The 17,831-nt window shown below is 37.4% G+C and overlaps 1 protein-coding gene and 1 non-coding gene across 2 annotated transcripts in view; both read left to right on the top strand.

Moving 5' to 3' along the window:
* The window catches only part of Mib1 (MIB E3 ubiquitin protein ligase 1), a 108,647-nt gene that overhangs the window by 36,476 nt on the left and 54,340 nt on the right, over positions 1 to 17,831 (top strand). The window contains exons 7-10 of the mRNA XM_048447978.3: positions 1,260 to 1,443; positions 8,816 to 8,960; positions 10,690 to 10,823; positions 13,994 to 14,101. Coding sequence (XP_048303935.1) covers positions 1,260 to 1,443; positions 8,816 to 8,960; positions 10,690 to 10,823; positions 13,994 to 14,101 — 571 coding nt within the window. The remainder of the gene's footprint in view (positions 1 to 1,259; positions 1,444 to 8,815; positions 8,961 to 10,689; positions 10,824 to 13,993; positions 14,102 to 17,831) is intronic.
* LOC125409186 (small nucleolar RNA SNORA70) lies at positions 5,800 to 5,939 on the top strand. Its single transcript, XR_007234715.1, has one exon. It is a non-coding gene; the product is annotated as a small nucleolar RNA SNORA70 (small nucleolar RNA).

The following is a 17,831-nucleotide window of genomic DNA, read 5'->3' as shown; positions in this document are numbered from 1 at the left end:
GTTGTTATTTCATAACTGTAATTTTGTTACTGTTGTCAATTGTAGTTTAAATGTCTGATAGTGACCCCCAAAGGGATCCCTACCCCGCAGGTTGAGAAACACTGACTTAACCACTGAATCATTTAACTGGCCTCTTGCGCAGTTCTAGGAACAGATTTTTGTTTTTTTGTTTTTTTTTTAAATGTAATCTGATCTTTCAGATCCTCTTATTCCAGATAAGTACTTGAATTCTGAAAAGTGTACAAGATGCAAATAATTGAGGAATTTATTTGACCAAGGATCTTTTTTTTGCATTGGAGTTCAGTGTGTGTTTTGTATGTGTCAGGAAGATGATAGCAGCATGGAGAAATGCTTATGTAAAATAAAGAAACCATAATTGTGGGGTAGAGACATAGCTCAGTTGATAGAATGTTTGACTGGCATGAATGAAGCCTTGTCTTCATTCTGCAGCACTCCATAGATCAGATATGTGGCACAGGCCTGTAATCTAAGATTTCGGGATTAAGATGCAGGAAGACAAAAGAGTAAGGTTGTTCTTGTATGTTTGAGGCTAGCCTCGACTATATGTGATTCTGTCAAAGAAAGAAAAACAGAGCAAATTATGTGTGTGGTCCTAGGAAATTGAACCAGGGTTTGGGCATACCATACAGTCAGTATCACTGAACTACAGCCCTAGATCAGATTTATTTTGACACAGATATTAAAATTATGGAAAGTATTTATTACATATGGCCAATTAAAACTAGAGAACCTTTATCTGTGAGATTAGCAATGTTCTAGGTCAGTGGTTTTCAACCTTTCTAATGCTGTGACTCTTTAGTGATCCAAACATACAAGTATTTTATTGCTACTTCATAACTGTAATTTTGCTGCTGTTATGAATTGGAATGTAAATGTCTTTTATCCAGGATATATGATGTGTGGTGCCTGTGAAAGGGTGGTCATGGCACATTTGATAGGCAGTGTAGCTAGGACAGAATGGTAAGTAAATATATGTGATCAGGAGAGAAAGCTTTTTCTTAAGCAGCTCTGAAGAAACCAATTCTATGTGCACAATGATGTACACACAGAGATGTTTGCTATGTATCGTATGTAATGGTAAGCATTGAAAATTATATAACAAAGAAATGAAAATCATTTAGAATGTAGTTGCGAGGATTGCTTTATTATTTTGAAGTGGTGCATGATTTTTCTCCCTTCAATGTTTAAAGATGTATTGAATGAATTTATGTGTTCTGAGCCTGGTTCTGCTTTTGTAGGTGGACCTTCAATCCTGCTGTTCTCACTAAGGCAAACATTGTCCGAAGTGGGGATGCTGTACAGGGTGCAGAAGGAGGCATCTCACAGTTTCAAGTGGGTGATCTTGTGCAAGTTTGTTATGATCTGGAAAGAATTAAACTTCTCCAAAGAGGACATGGTGAATGGGCTGAAGCAATGCTTCCAGTAAGTGTGTGCGCGCACGAGCACACACGTGTATATATACATATTAGTAGAATTGTATTTTAGGTGTACGTAGGCAGCAAGGTGTACTTATGCCTAATTTATTCCCGTTACATTAGCCTAGGAAGATCCAGAAGAGGCTAGTATTCTGATAGCACTGTTAATAATGGATGTAATGTAGTATTAGGAGGCAGAGGTTTTCCTGATATTCTGTTCCCAAATGTAAGAACAGCATGCGTTTCCATCTCAATAGTTCAGGTGGGGATGTAGGGATAGTACATGCACACGTCCCTCAGAGTGGTTTTGCTATCAACATTGCAGCTTAACTTTTAGTTTTTCACTCAGTACACATTTCATCAACTGTTCAGCAATAATAAACAAGCTTATTTTGCCTTCATTTATTTGTTCTTTTCTCATTTATTTGTTCTTTTCTTTCATCAGATTTTCTTTTGTCCCCTCCTGTTTTACTTTGTTTCTTTCTGTTCCTGGTTCTGTGGCCCATCTTCTTCCACCTTGTTTTATCCTCCTCATCAATCCTCTGCACAGTTCACTTTTTGGCTCTGTTATTTCCACTTTCCATCCTGTGTGCTTCCTCTCCCCTCCTCTTAGAAACCCACCACCCTACTGTGTGTTGTTCAAACCCCTCCTCCCATTTCTTAGGACAGTGCTTCCATTTCTTCCTCTTTACCCTCAGTTCCTGCCCTAAGTAGCCTCATCCTATCTTCTGTGATCTTCCCATCTTGTCTTTACTGTTATCCTGTCTATCCTTCTAGCTGTACTCCTCAGGAGATATTTTAGATTTAAAATAAACCTGTTAGATTTAAGGATATAATTGTAAACAAAACAAAACAAGAAAAATAAAATCTCTAGTACATTGCCTTAAAATATGAATGAGTAGCTAGTACCGGTAACTATTTGGCCCACATCAGCTGTATCGTAGCTGAGGGAATTCGTAGGATATCTGGTAGACCTGAGAGCAGGACCTGTTTGCTGTATTAGAGTCTCAGTGGCTAGTGTGGAGATTAGTACTGTAACTGAATAACTCAGAATTCTCTTTACATGAGATCAGTGTTGCTCCTGGCAGCACTGATCTATTCCTGAGAGAATATTGGGCACTGAAGACCCTCCACTTGGAGCTTGTTTATTTCTTGGCAAAACTGGCTTTTGGGCAAAGAACTCCCTTGCCTCGACTACTGACGGTATGCATGCTTTCCAAACTGGACAAGCAGCATACAAGCAAAAAATGACTGCCAAACCTTACCAAGACAGGGTAGGACAGTCTTTTAAATTTCTGCCTCTGAAAATGATCTGTAACATTGTAAATTAGACTTGGGGTGACTGTCCAAGTAACCAGCTGTTTGTCATTGCCTGCACTTCCTGCTTACTCAGGGACTTAATGGCTTGAAGACTAGATAGTCATAGCTACTTTCTTTTCATACCTTAGCTAAGACATTTTTAATGTAAGACTTATATTCCTCAGTATAGGACAACCATTGAAATAGTCTGTTTCTAATTAGCTTACACTGGACATTTAGCATGTGTTTCTTGCTTGATGTTGTTCATGTTGGTTGTGGTTCTATTTTTGTGTATGCCTTTTCTTTTCTCTGGATAATACTTGATGTTTGTTCTTACTTATATAGTTTTGTTTGTAAAAATCTACAACCCTCTTATTTAGACAAAAGAGGTAGGTGTTGTGGGAATTCTTTCAGCCTCTGGTACTAACCCATTAGGGCATGGTCCGAGGTACTATAAGCACGGACAGGAAGCGTGATTCTCCCTTTTTCTTGGATGGTGGTCCGAGTTTGGTTCGCAGCTTCCAGCACCCATAGAGGACTGTGACTCTCTACTTTTATTGTGAGGGTTTTTTCCCCAAATGAATAAATACTTGTTATCCTTTATTCTGGGCTCTTGTGGACTTCCTTAAATAGTGGAGTTCTCCTACTTCAGGTTGGCTGAATTATGATAGGCTCATGTTCAAACCAGCTGAAGCTATCCAGTGTTTCCTTCCAACGTAATCTGTTAAGGAAAAAAGTGTTGAGAATAGAAATTAAATTGAGTGGAATAGAGACAATGTGGGCAAAGAAATGAACAGGTCCAGATAAAAGGTGTCAGGGATAATGGTTTTATTTCCATACACAGTTATTACTGAGGACAGGATTAAAGAACCAAACATCACTACACACAAAAATAGATGATGCAGAGAAAACTGACAAAAGCTAAAGTTGGGCTGGAGAGATGGCTCAGAGGTTGGTGTTAAGAGCTCTGGCTGCGCTTCCAGAGGTCTTCAGTTCACGCCTGCTTCAGCAGCCGTTCAGTCCCAAAGAAACACACAGAGGTCCACATTTAATTATAAACTGGTTGGCCTATTAGCTCAGGCTTTCTTATTAACTAACTCTTACATCTTACATTAACCCATAATTCTTGTCTGTGTTAGTCAGGTGGCATTCTCAGTTTGCTTCCTCTGCGTCAGGGTGACAGTGCAGACTGAGCCTTTTCTCTTCCCAGAATTCTCCTGTTCTGATTGTCTTGCCTGTACTTTCTGCCTGGCTCCTGGTCAATCAGCATTTTATTAAACCAATACAAGTGACAAATCTTTACAGGGTACAAGACCATTGTCCCACAGCATATAATAAGATCTGATGTCCTCTTCTGGCATGCAGGCATACATGCAGGCAGAACACTGTATACATAATAAATCTTAAAGTCAAAAATATTAAAGTCAAGTAATTCAAAATAAGCTAAAATAAGGACTTCAAGATACAGAAGAATGAAATAAAAGAAACAAGGTCTTAGAACTTAAGAAAGAAAAAGAAGAAAAGGGTCATTTAAAAACATAATGATTGACTTAGGAGATGGCTTAATTGCAAAGAACCTACCAAGTAGACATAATTCCAGTGGCTGGAATTTTCCTTATTTTCCTGTGTAAAAAGTCAAGTATGTGTGACCTAGCAGGGAGAGGCAAATCCAGGGAGCTTGCTGGCCTGCCAGTCTAACAAGGGGGTAAGTGCCAGGCTTAGCAAGTAAGTGCTTGAGTTGAGAGACAGGGAAAAAGATAGAAAAAGAGGAAGTGGGAGGGAAGGAGACCCCGACTCTATCTCAGAAGGTGAGATGGCCAGGGAGAGGTGGCTCAGCAAGTAAGGCTGATGATAAGTTTGATCTTCAGGACCCACGTGGTGAGGAGAGAACTGCTCCTTCAAGTTGTCCTCAGACCTCCACACTTGTAATGTGTATTTTTGATTGTCCTGAAACTCACTCTGTAGATCAGGCCGGCCTCAAACTTACAGAGACCCGCCTGCCTTTGCCTCCCAAGTGCTGGCATTAAAGGTGCTGCACCACCTTGCCCGACCACACTTGTGTTCTTACACATACAATAAAAGAATAAAAATGTAATGAAATTAAGTGGAGAGTTATAGTGGAAGACATCAGTGGTGCATGCACATACGCACACACACATATCCTTTCATGAACTTAAGTAACACACATAGACACACAAGCCACATACACATGCACAAATAAGTTTTGTATAAAGTGATGATTAAGTTGGAAGGAATACACGTAATTACCAAAATAGTATCTTGAGCAATAGAAGGGTCAAAAGCATAAAAAATTTAAATATGAAAAAGAAAAATACATTCCATAGAAAATGGCACTTATAAAATATCTGATATATGTGTATGTAAACCCAGCAAAAGTAAAGGGTTGAATCAAATAGAATTCTTTTTTGGTATTGCTAATATTTGAACTAAGATCTTGTGAATGCCAGACAGCTGTCTACCACTAAGCTAACACTTGAAATTCCAACTAAATGCTTTTGAAATTGAAAACAGGTTGGAGGCTAAATGACCTACTCTGATGGAATAAGTTACTTTTTATGCATAGGAAAAATTCTTTGGATCTCAGTTTTTCTTAGATATTAGGTCAAATTATTTCTTACAGCTGGAAGAAGATCATTTTGTTGTATGAAAAAATATTTCATTGTTTCATGCTAGAAAATAGTGATAATTAATAAAGCTAAAAATATATAACTATTTGTATATATCAACATGTAATATAAATAAGGAAAACTTATTAAATAAAATAAGTATTTAACCACACTGAGATATAAAGGTTGTAAATTGCTCTGAGTCTGTAAGAATTTAAAGGCCCTATTCCCGTAAGCCTATTTTGAGTAATCTACTAGAGAATTGAGACAGTCCAGGTGAGTAGAGCGGCACCAGCTGATTATGTAATATGTATTTGTTTGGTTAATTAAACTGAACAGAGTATGTACAATGATTATACATTTTAACAGCGTAACTGAAACTGTCAGAAATGGAAATGAGGAAACATAAAAAGTTTAATAAATCGTTTGCTTTTTCGCTGTGTTAACTAACATGGAAATACTATTATTTAAGATTATAGAAAGCCTGTTGTGCAACAGCTGCAAATAACAGCCTCTGTGGTAGTGCATTCTGCCTGTTTCTTACTGTATGAGTTGCCCTAAGGATTCTTAGACAGTTTCTGGTGGGTATGCATATTTTTTATCTCAGTACTGTTCCCCATCTAGATTCTAGACAGGAATCCAGGGAACCTTTGGAAAATTCTAAGGCATAAGATTCAAATTGACTAGGTCATCATGTTTATCTGTACTAAGAATAAGGAATATGATTAGTGACCTATGTACAGCCAAGTTTAAGTTCTCTGGCCACTATAGAACATACATACCTCAAAGAAATGGGCTTCATTAAGTTTAATGAATTAGAAGACGTGGTAGCTAAGAAGTGGTTCATTTCTGGTGTCTATGAAATCAAATATATCCTCAGTTCTTGTATTTTAGAAAACTGGTAAGGCCCTGCATTCTCTTCGAACTTCAACTGTGCTGAAGTTCTATACCCCACTAGTCATGTTCACTAATAAATATCAGACCCAGTCTGCTTGTAAAAAGTGTGAATATTCACAGTACTTGGGAGGCAGAGGCAGGTGGATCTCTGTGAGTTCAAGGCCAGCCTGGTCTACAGAGCGAGTTCAAGGATAGCCAAGGCTACAAACAGAGAAACCCTCTCTTAAAAAACAAAAAAGTATGTGTGAAGGTTAGAAAAGGGAGTGGGGAGGAGGGTGTAATAAGAGTATATGAATGATTAACTTATTATTCCTCTTACTACAGTATGGACATATTCATGTATATGAGTTTTTTTTTTTTAAAGAAGGAGTGAAAATGTCTTCACATTTGTATTTATATAAAGATATTTGTTAAATGCAGCTGTTAGGGCAATACAAACTTTATATTTTCTTTAAAAATAATTGTGCCTGGAGATTTAAACTTAGTTGGTAGAGTGCTCACTACTGGCTCAGGTTAGTCTGTAACCCCAGTTCCAGGAGATCTGATGCTCTCTTTTGGCCTCTGTGGGCACCTGCAGTCTTGTGCACATACATACACCGAGACATGCATGTATACATTTAAAATAAGAACTAAGGTTTTTTTATTTTGAGAAATACATTTTCAAAATAAAAACAGAAGAAAATAAAAACCCATTACTGACTTCTGTCATGGAGAAACCTGTAAGAGTGAGAGTGTGGTAGCAGAAACCAGTGTCTTGTAGGTTATGCTTCAAATAAACCTTGTACTACGGAGGAAAGTTTTGTGAGGATGTGCCTTGTACAGAGAGGATAGATGCCGTCAGGGACTTGTAGAGTTGCCCTCACAGAACAGTTCTCACCCGTCATATACGTAGGACAGACAAGCCTGTTTGTATAGTTACAGCAATTAGCAGCATTTAGGTTGATAAAAGCCTCATAGGTCAAATAATCCCGTTACCTCATATTTACAAAAAAGCATTATGAGGGTTTTGCTTATTTGTATATATGCGCCATGTATGTGCCTGATGCCCACAGAGGTCTGGAACTGGAGTTACGGATAGTTGTGAGGTACCCTGTGGATGCTGGGAATTAAGCCTGGTCCTCTACAAGAGCAAATGCTCTTAACTGCTGAGCTACTTCTCCAGCCCTTAAGATTTATTTTTTACATGTCTGTCTGTCTGGATCTGTGTGTGTGTGTGTGTGTGTGTGTGTGTGACTGTGAGTGCCCCTAGCGTACAGAAGAAGGTGTCAGATCTCCTGGAACTAGAGCAAGAGCATGTGCTCTTATGGTTGAGCTGTGTGTGTGTGTGTGTGTGCTTGTAACCAAACCTAGTTACTCTACAAGAACAGCATGTGTTCTTAACTGCTAAGCCTTCTCTCTAGCTCATGAACTTTGGGTCTTCATTTTAAACAAACTAAAGTTATTTATATGACAAAAATTTAAATGTTGATATTTTATGTTTTATGATACAGAATTATTGATAGTGTTGGATGGGTAGATAATAGTAGAAAATCTGTTATCTCTTAGTAATGAATGTTTTGTATGTATATGCTGATGCAGTCTGGGAATGGAGAATGTGTAGAGAGGAATGATTGGCCATGAGCTGATAATTATTTTTAGCTGTTGGAGACTACATGAAAATTTAGTATGCTATTATTTAGTTTTGTTCACTGCTTCCCCTAATAAAGATCAAAGGGGGGAAGAAAAAGAAACTAAAACATTTTTATGAAGTATTTATTAAATATGTATAGTATATGTGCATATCTATATATGTGAAAGAGAAAAATGGGCAAAAAGACAAGACTCATCTAGAAATGGTGGAACTAGTTTCAAGAAGGTGGAAAAGTCAAACAAGACGACAGTATACAAGGTTGACTATTTCTGTTAGGAAGCAGTTGACTATTTTAGTCTCACTAATTCTCAGCTGTTGTGATTCTGTAATGTTAAAAGAATGGCTTTTGTATCTGAGTTTCAAGTGGAGCCAATGGAAGTGCTTGTTTCTGGATTGTGTACCTGTGCATGTATAGGTCTTAGTACAGGGTTTAACATGTGGTGAGAAGTCAGGTTGCTACTGATATCTGTGTCTGGCTGACCTTCTTATTTTATTTAATGCGCATATTATTTCTTCACTCCTTTTGAAGTTGTTACTTTAAAATTTTATCTTAGGGTAATTAATATTTTATGTGTATGCTTGTTTTGCCTGCATGCATGTATGTGCCACACATATATGCTGGTGCCTACAGAGGCTAGAGGAGGGTATTCAATCTCTTGAAACTAGATTTAGATTTGGTTGTGAGCTACCATGTGGGTGCTGGAAACAGAAACCTGCAAGAGCAGGTACTCTTAATAGCTAAGCTTTCCAACTCATTATTCAGATGTTTTTAAAAGATACAACTGTTTTTGTGACTAATAATTATTTGAATATGGTTATCAACGTAAAATTTTTAAAATTAGGAACATGTAAAATCAACACTTTAAAATACAAATGATGGTGATAGAATTTAATAATAAATCTTTTTTTAATTTTTTTTTTCAAAGACTTTAGGTAAAGTTGGCCGAGTACAACAGATTTATTCAGACAGTGATTTAAAGGTGGAAGTTTGTGGAACTTCTTGGACATACAATCCTGCAGCAGTTTCCAAGGTGGCTTCTGCAGGATCTGCCATTAGCAATGCATCTGGTGGTATGTTTTATCTTGCTTCCTTAAAGATAATACCCAGTTCTCAGACCAGGTCTGGTGGCACACATCCTTAATCCTAGCATTCAGGTAGATCTCTGAGTTTGAAGCCACCTGGTCTACAGAGCTAGTTCCAGGACAGCAAGTGCTACACAGGGAAACTCTGACTTGAGAAACAAACAACAGCAAAAATCGTTCTCATGCACTGATAGTCTTGTATGTCTATCTGGCTTTTTTCCATAGTATAGGTTCACTTGGATGTGGCGTACTTTGTAAACTTTTCTTCCTTTACCCTCTTCCTCTTTCTTTTCCTTTCCACCCTTCTCTCCCCTTTCTCTCTTTTTAGTGCACTGATTAACCGTCATTCTGGCTGAAATACTCTCTGGAAAAGCTGATGAATTTGTGATTTTTCTGGGGCATGTCAGGCTTCTCTGTAGCAGACCTGAGACACTTGAAGCTTAGCTCTTATCTCTAGTCAGAACTTGCATTTTCTGCCAAAACTCCTTCTCTTTCTTAAAATCTTTTGTTTCTTAGCTTATTTTTATTTTCAACATTATTGCTAGCAGATGTTTTTCCTCCTGTGTGTTTTTATATATCAATTATATTTTTCTTCTTAGCATTTAATAAATTATTATACCTGCCATAACTTCAGGAACTGGTAAAATGTAAACTTGCTGAGGTCTTGGCTAAACTCATTCCTAACATTCCTTCATATGCCCAACTTTGTGTGCTTGTCAGGTTTATTCCGCAACATTTTCTAAGTTACTGTATGTCCACTCTTGCCGTCTAGTAAGGGAGACAGAGCCATAATAGTAAGTGGAATGTATAAAAGGAAACAGTGGGATAGTAGATATGGTTGTGCTATCCTATAGTCATATTTGATGGGGGAGGCAAGAGGATCTGAGTTTGAGGTTAGCCTGGGCAGGTTGAGACCCTGTGTCTAAAAAGATAGAAAGAATGATTTAAGATTTTATTTTTGTGCTGCTTTCTTCTTTCTCTCTTTTGAGTTCTTGTTGCGATTTGCTAGTGTGCAGATAGCTTAAATTAAGCATTGTTGATTTCTGTTTTGAGGCTAGATGCAGCTAACTTGGTTACATATAAAATAAAAAGTGAAGAGTAGTTAATTATTACCTACTCTCAAATAATTGGACTTGGCATATCTTTTGATTTTTCTCTTACCCCAATTTTTGATTTTTCTGCTTTTGAGTAATGACTCCAAAAATTAGCGGAAGAACTTGGTATCTCCTGTGTTAATTCTACTGTTTAGGGCAAACAGTCAAGTGGCACTTGACAGAGCACACTGTTATCATTTATATGTTCATTTTCAGCTGAAAATTGATTTGCTCCTAATGTATATTCCAAGACACTATAGAGGTTACATTGTTTCTAAATCATAACTGTTGCACTCCTGAGTTTTGTAAGGTCTGTAGTGTTTTATGATCTGAACTGTAGAATTAAGACACTGCATCATTGTAGGATCCCCATGCTAGTGTGTTTTGTTTATAGTATCATTAGTATGACTTTAAATATCAAATTGTTTTAGTCTGTCACTCTTCACTTTTTCTGCATATACAACTTGAAATACATGATTTTAGAATATTTATTTGGTTAAATTTAATGTATTGGTATTAAGGCTTATTACTTCATGGGTAGTCTGCACGCAGTAAAATAGTAAAACAGGAAAAGTGTTTAGGAATCTGGTTCCTCTACTAGATGTTTGTTTTGTGCTTTGCAGAAAGACTCTCACAGCTTCTGAAGAAATTATTTGAAACTCAAGAATCTGGTGACCTCAATGAAGAACTGGTTAAGGCTGCTGCCAATGGGGATGTGGCTAAAGTGGAAGATTTGCTGAAAAGACCAGATGTGGATGTGAGCATTTCAAAACAACTTTTGAGGGATAGCAAAAATCGTAGTTTAATAATTTAATAAAGGCTGAAGTTTTCAAGCCATTAAGAATTGACTCTTGCAGTTGATAAGAAGTATGAACCTGTTGTTAGTCTTAATGTGGATGAACAGTATTTTTAGTACTGGTTACTGAACATACATACTCTTTTCTCCAGTATGTATCTTATTCTCAGCTTCCACTGTCAAAAAAATTGATACGGGGGTTGTTTGTTCTTTATATCAGTTTTTTGTTTCAATTATTATAGTTTTGAATATATCTTGAAGTCAAAGTGCTATAATATTCTCTGCCTTGTTCTTTCTGTTCAAGATGACGTGTGTGTGTGTGTTTCCATATAGCTTTTAGAATTTTTTAGTTTTTTGCTTCTGATAGGAATTGTCACTGGGAAACATTGTAGCTCACTGTGAACACTTTGGATGTTTTTACTATTCTTGTAATACATGAAGTTGTATGTGTTCTCTTCAGTTTCTTTCCTCAGTAGTTTAGAAATCTTTGACCTCTTTGGTCATATTTACTCTTAGTTACTTTTTGAGTTCCAGTTGTAACTGGGATGAAAGTTTCCTATTTCAGATGACTTGTTATTGAGATATGCCATTTGTTAATGACATTTATTAACTCAAGTAATGTTTTGAGGGGTTCTTCAGGGATAGCCTGCAATCCTTCTGTTTTCCCCTTTTTTCTCTTTGTACTTTACTTCCTTTCCTCCACCCTCTCTTGGTTTTTTAGAAAGGATCTTGTGTTGTAGCCTTGGATGATCTTCTACCTCGTCTCTAAGATTCTGGGATAACAGGAATGGCTGGCTTTCTGGTTTTCTGTATAGAAATCATGTCACCTGCAATGAAAGTTTGATCTATGCTTCCAGTTTAGATGTGTAGTGATATTTCATTTGTATTTTAAAAAATAAAGCTTGCCTGAAGATCAGAGAGTAAAACAGCAGCACTAATCAGCCTTATAGGCCAGGCAGAAGTGATACACACCTTTAATCCCAGTAGCCACACTAGTTTGCTCTAGAAACCAGGCTGTAGTGGTGCACGCCTTTAATCCCAGCACTGGAGAGGAATATAAGATGGGAGGAGACAGCTCTCAGTCTCAGTCTCATTCTGAGATTCCTGGAGGCAGGATCGTCATTTCACCAGTGACTGGCTGTTTTGGTTTTCTGATATTCAGTTTGAACACCAATTTCTGTCTCTGGGTTTATTTTAATCGTGGTACTTAGATGCCCTTTGTTTTTTCTCTTGTTTGATTGCTCTGTGACTGTCAGTGCCAGGTTGAATAAATACATGGTCAAAGTGGCCATCCTTGCCTTTTTCCAAATCTAAGAGCAGCCTGTTAGCTGCTGTTTACTATATGTTACCTTTATTATATTGAAGTATATTCCAGCTATATTCAGTTAGTTCAGCTTGCATCATGAAGAGATGTTAGATTCATCAAGTACTTTTTTTGCATTCATTGAGATGTTCATGTTATTTCCTTGTCCTTCATTTGTTGAGTGGTTAATCATCTTTATTGATTGCAGATGTTGAAATACTTTTGCATTTTTTGCATGAATTACACAATTGTGATGAATAATCTTTTAAAGGGTTTTGCATCAATGCTTATCCAGGATATTTGCCTCTGGTTTTGTTTTGTGTGTGTCCTTGTTCTAGTTTTCATACCAAGATAATGCTTGATAGAGTTTGAAATAATAATTGAAGAGAACTGGCAGTATTTCTTACTTGAGAGGTACAGTTGAACAAAAAAGTCTTTGGGCGGTTGCTACTGATTCCTTCTTACATGTTACTTTCTACTCACGTTTTCTATTTTCTGAAAATTCGGTGTTGATAGGGATGTATATATCCATGAATTTGTTCATTATAGACATACGGTTGTATAAGGATCTCAGTGATCCTTGGATTTCTCCATGCCATTGGTTATAATTTTTTTCATCTCCAGTTTTATTTGCATATTTCCCTTTTAGTCAAGTTACAGATTTGTCTATTTTTTATTTTGTCAAAGAATAGCTCTTTGTTTTCTTGATTTCATTATAAGTTTTCTGTTTTATTTATTTTTCTTTTTTTATATTGATTTTTATTGAGCTCTACATTTTTCTCTGCTCTCCTCCCTTCCTCTCCCCTCCCCTTTCAACCCTCCCCCAAGGTCCCCATGCTCCCAGTTTACTCAGGAGATCTTAGTATGTATTTAGTGTTCTGCCTGAAGGCCAGAAAAGGGCACCAGATCGATTACAGATGGTTGTGCACCACCATGTTGTTGCTGGAAATTGAACTCAGGATCTCTGGAAGAGCAGTCAATGTTCTTAATCTCTGAGTCATCTCTCCAGCCTGTCTGTCTTTTTATTAGAGAATTTAATAAATTTACTTGATCTTAAAGTTACTTTTAACAATGTCATTTATACCAAAAATTTAAAGCAAAGTTTCTGTTTTATTTCTGTCAAAAGTTCCTTTAAGCATAGTCATTTGAGTTCATACAGAAGATGTATGTCAGTAAACTTACACTATACATTTATTTTGTGATATATTAGTAATTACCATTGTTTTCTTTACAAGGATGTAATTGATCTTTAAGTTTTCTAGACTGTTGCGTGCTTTCTGACAAGTCCTATGTTGTGTTTATGCTAATCATTTCTGTTCAGGCTATTGTAGCGTAACTTTTATTTGGAGTTAATTTATTCAGGTTAAGTAAACACTTTTCAAAATAAAAAAGTAAAAGGTGACTGGGCAGATGGCTGAGTCAGTAAAGTACATGTTGTTCAAGTCCGTGGATCTGTTTGATCCCCAGCACCTACATATAAGCAAGCATCAAACTGACATGGTGGCATACTTGTAATCACAGTACTGTAGAGGCAGAGGAAGGAAGATCCCTGGGGCTTGCTGGCCACGTGGTCTAGGTGAGCCAGTTAGTATGAAATAAGGTGGTGAGCAATGAGGAAGACATCATGATCTGGGCTACTGGCCTCTACATGCATGTGCGTACAGATACACTCTTTTTTTAAATAATGTTGATGATCTATGTAGTGACATTTTAATGTCAGATTATTCTCAAAGAACCATATACTAAACCTGGTGGAAAAATTCGTATATATCGGCTATTTCTGAATTTTGTAATGTTTGTTGACTATTTATTTCCCTTTCCTTTTTAGGTGAATGGGCAGTGTGCTGGCCACACAGCTATGCAGGCTGCTAGTCAAAATGGACATGTTGATATTTTGAAGTTACTTTTGAAACAAAATGTAGATGTAGAAGCAGAGGTATGTAAACTTAGCTTGAAAACAGCTTAAGTAAATTTTCTAGAAATAATTCTATATGAGATGGAATTTCATTCTTGAAATTCAATTTTCGCCTAGTGTTGTCCAGAGTCAAATGAAAAATTGAGAAATGATAAAGGCTTTCTTTTCTTTTTCTCTCTCTCTTTTTTCCTCTCCATTCCTCACTCTATCTTTTTAACGTTTCCTCAATATTATTATTCCTTCTACTAGGACATTATTTCCTTCTACTAGAGTAGAAATGTTGTTTGGAGCACTGCTGGGCTTGCCCACAATTCCCATTAGAATTGTATTAGGGGCATGTATACCCTTGGGATCAAGGTCTTTCTTATCTAGAACTCAGAGATCATTTTTCCTTACAATTGTCGTTTGCTTATTAGCCTCTTCATTATTTTATTTTGAAGTGTTAACAGTACATTTTTATCCCTGCAAGTGCATATGCTTAACTTTATGTATATTATAAAAGGACAACAAATAGTGTCATTGGAGTTTCAACTGGGACATCAGTTCTGTATATAAAGTAGAATGTTAGCTTGTTTTGTTAACTGTAACATTACAAACAAAGCAATAGCAACAACCCAACCAACCAACTAAACAGCCGCCCTCTCCCCATGGATGTCAGGATTGTATTTATTCTAGTTTAGACCAGGTAGGATATGTAGTAGTAGTTTTGCCCTCCAAGCTCTTTCTTCAAGCTCTTTCTTTAAATACTTCAGTTGCTAGAGTCTCTCTCTTTCCCTCTTTTATTGATATATCCTTTAAAAAGGAAGTCTCCAGATCTTATTTAATTTATTCTTTTTCTCTGATTATCTTATTGGACACCTAAAGAGCTTATGGTATTTTACCACTAAATAGTTCATTTTTCATGTTGGAATTTTCTGTTGCCCATGGAAAGAGTTTGAATGAATTTTAAATTTTTAATCTTTTTTTTTTCCTGGTGGGAGGACAAAGAATGCATATGTTTGTGTGTTGATGTGCATATATGTTTGTGCTTATATGTCTGTCAGTGTACATTTTCTTGTACAGGGGTGTGTGTGTACACATACATGCATGCTTGTACATGTGAGTACAGGTATCTTTGGAGGTCAGAAGGTGGTATCAGATCCTTTTGAGGTGAGTTATGGGTAGTTCTGAGCTGCCAAATATAGGTACTGGGATTGAACCTGACTGTTTGCAAGGTTGTACATGCTCCTAACTACTGAGTCATCTCTCCAAATCCAGGTGCTTAAATTTCAAATTAATGTTGAAGAAGATGCCAATTATATGAGTTATTTTTACTGTGATGTTTTATTATGAATGGAATATATAACTTGATTTTTCATTTACAGTAGTATAAAAGTTGACATTTTTCTTGATGAATTTAGGAACCCAGTTGTGTGTTAATTATTTTGTCAGGTATGGTGGCACATATCTGTAATTTCAACACTTGGAAGTCTGAGGCAGGAGAATTGCTTTGAGTCTGAGGCCCTCCAGGGTTATATAGCAAGACTGGATGCTTGATAAAGTATAAAGATGCTTAATATCTTTTTATATGGAGGTTTGAATGAATGCCCTTTATATTCAGATACTATACAAACGTTCTTAGATTATCAGGAAACAGGTTAATTTTTTTTAAGGTTTAGGAAGACTACTTGAGTTGAGAATTCAGTAATGGGAGCAATATGAGGCTTTATCATAGACCCCAGTTTTCCCCTTCCTCCATCTGTTCCCTCCCTTCTTTCCTCATACTCATGTTTGTATGTCTCGCGAGTCCAACAAGTACTTACTGGTGGAGCTACCTCCCCAGCCCATAAAGGCAAAATTTAAATGATATTTTTGATTCTAAAATTATACTGGGTAGAACATTTCATTGTAAAAGATTCAGTTTCCTGACAAGTCGTTCTTCTGTTACAGCCCACTGGTATCATTGCAATGTAGCAAGTAAACTTGTTTTCATTTCCTTGTCTGATAATATTTTAAAAGATTGGAGTATGATTTTAGCATGATACTGTATACCACTTGTATGTATTCTCTCTAAAAATTTCAACAATACAGGGTTTTTGGGTTTTTTGTTTCTTAAAACAGATGTTAATTAGCTGGGTGGTAGTGGCTGTGGGTGCAGGCAGGCGCCTTTAATCCCAGTGCCCTCATGAGGCATAGGCAAGTGAATCTTTTGTTCAAGGACAGCTTGGTCTACAGGAGTTCTGGGGCGTCCAGGACAACACAGAGAAACTCTGTCTCCAAAAAACAGACAAACACACAAAAACACCAAACAAGACAAACAAACAAAAAAAGCCAGTTAATTCTTTTTATTTCATTAATGAAAACAGCACAATAAAACTTGTAAAAGTGGAAAAGGAATAGGTAAGTGGTTTCAAGATTGATTGATCACTGTAAAAGGATCTTTCTGTTAAATACCAAGCAGGACTCAAATTACCACCATTAAAATGGCTTTAGATATTTGTTCCCAGAGTAATTGAAGTTGTTAGTAGAAACCCATCACCATTAAAAACTGAAAGACTTGGAATATCAACTGTAGACTGAAGGGGGAACATGAGTAAAGGAATCCCACACTAACTCTGAATAGGGTATAGTAAGGGGTTCTTTATTAAAGGAGAAATCACAGATCACAATAGGGAACAGGAATGGAATTCAGCATCTAGGTGTGGTGAGCAGAGAGAGAAAGAGAGCAGATGGACCTGAGCCTTTTTGGTACCCAAGGCCACACACTACCTGGTCCAGCTCTCAAAGGCCATTGGCTGAAGGAGGTTTCCCATTAGTAGGCCAGAGGGAGAGTGATGGAGAAGTTTTTTTTTTTTTTTTTAATAATTTTTAAAAAAGAAAACTATCTTTTTTCATTTTACATATCAATCCCAGTTCCCACTCCCTCTCTTTCTTCTACCTACCCACCCACCTTACTGCCATCCACTCCTCAGGGAGGTGTAAGACACATTGTTTTGGGGAAGTCCAAGGCCCTCCCTACTGTATTTAGACTGAGCAAGGTATCCATCCAAAGAGAATAGGTTCCAAAAAGCCAGTACAAGCAGTAGGGATAAATCCTGCTGCCACTGCCAGTGGACCCACAGTCGGTCCCAGCCGTACAACTCACATTCAGAGGGACTAGTTTGGATCTATGTTGTTTCCTTCCCTGTCTGACTGAAGTTGGTGAATTCCCATTAGCTCAGGTAGACTGTTTTTGTGAGTGACCCCATCATGGTCTTGACCTCTTTGCTCATATTCTCATTCCTCCCACTCTTCATCAGTCCAGTGCTCCGATGCAGGTCTCTGCTTCTGTTTCCCTCAGTTGCTGGATGAAGGTTCTATGGTGATATTTAAGATATTTGGACACCCTCTCCTCTATTGCTTAGGGTCTTAGCTGGAGTCATCTTTGTAGATTCCTGGGAATTTCTCTAGTGCCAGGTTCATTGCTAACCCCATAATGGCTCCCTCAATCAAAATATTGCTTTCCTTGCTCTCATCTCTGTCCTTCCTCCTTCTTGACTGTCCCGTTCCCTCAAGCTCTCCTTCCCTCTCCCCTTCTCCCCTTCTCCCCTCATCTTTCCCTTCTGCCCTTCCTACTTTTTCCACCGCCATGCTGCCAATCTTGTCAGGCGATCCCGTCTATTTCCCCTTTCCAGGTGGATCTATGTATGTTTTTCTTAGGGTTCACCTTGTTACCCAGATTGTCTAGGCTCAATATTCTTTGCTTTACAGCTAATATCTACTTATGAATGAG

This window comes from Myodes glareolus, chromosome 13 (genome assembly GCF_982192425.1).
Source record: "Myodes glareolus chromosome 13, mMyoGla1.1, whole genome shotgun sequence".
Lineage (NCBI taxonomy): Eukaryota > Metazoa > Chordata > Mammalia > Rodentia > Cricetidae > Myodes > Myodes glareolus.
Note: the sequence above shows the minus strand (reverse complement) of the source record. Positions and strands in the feature narration are given on the sequence as shown.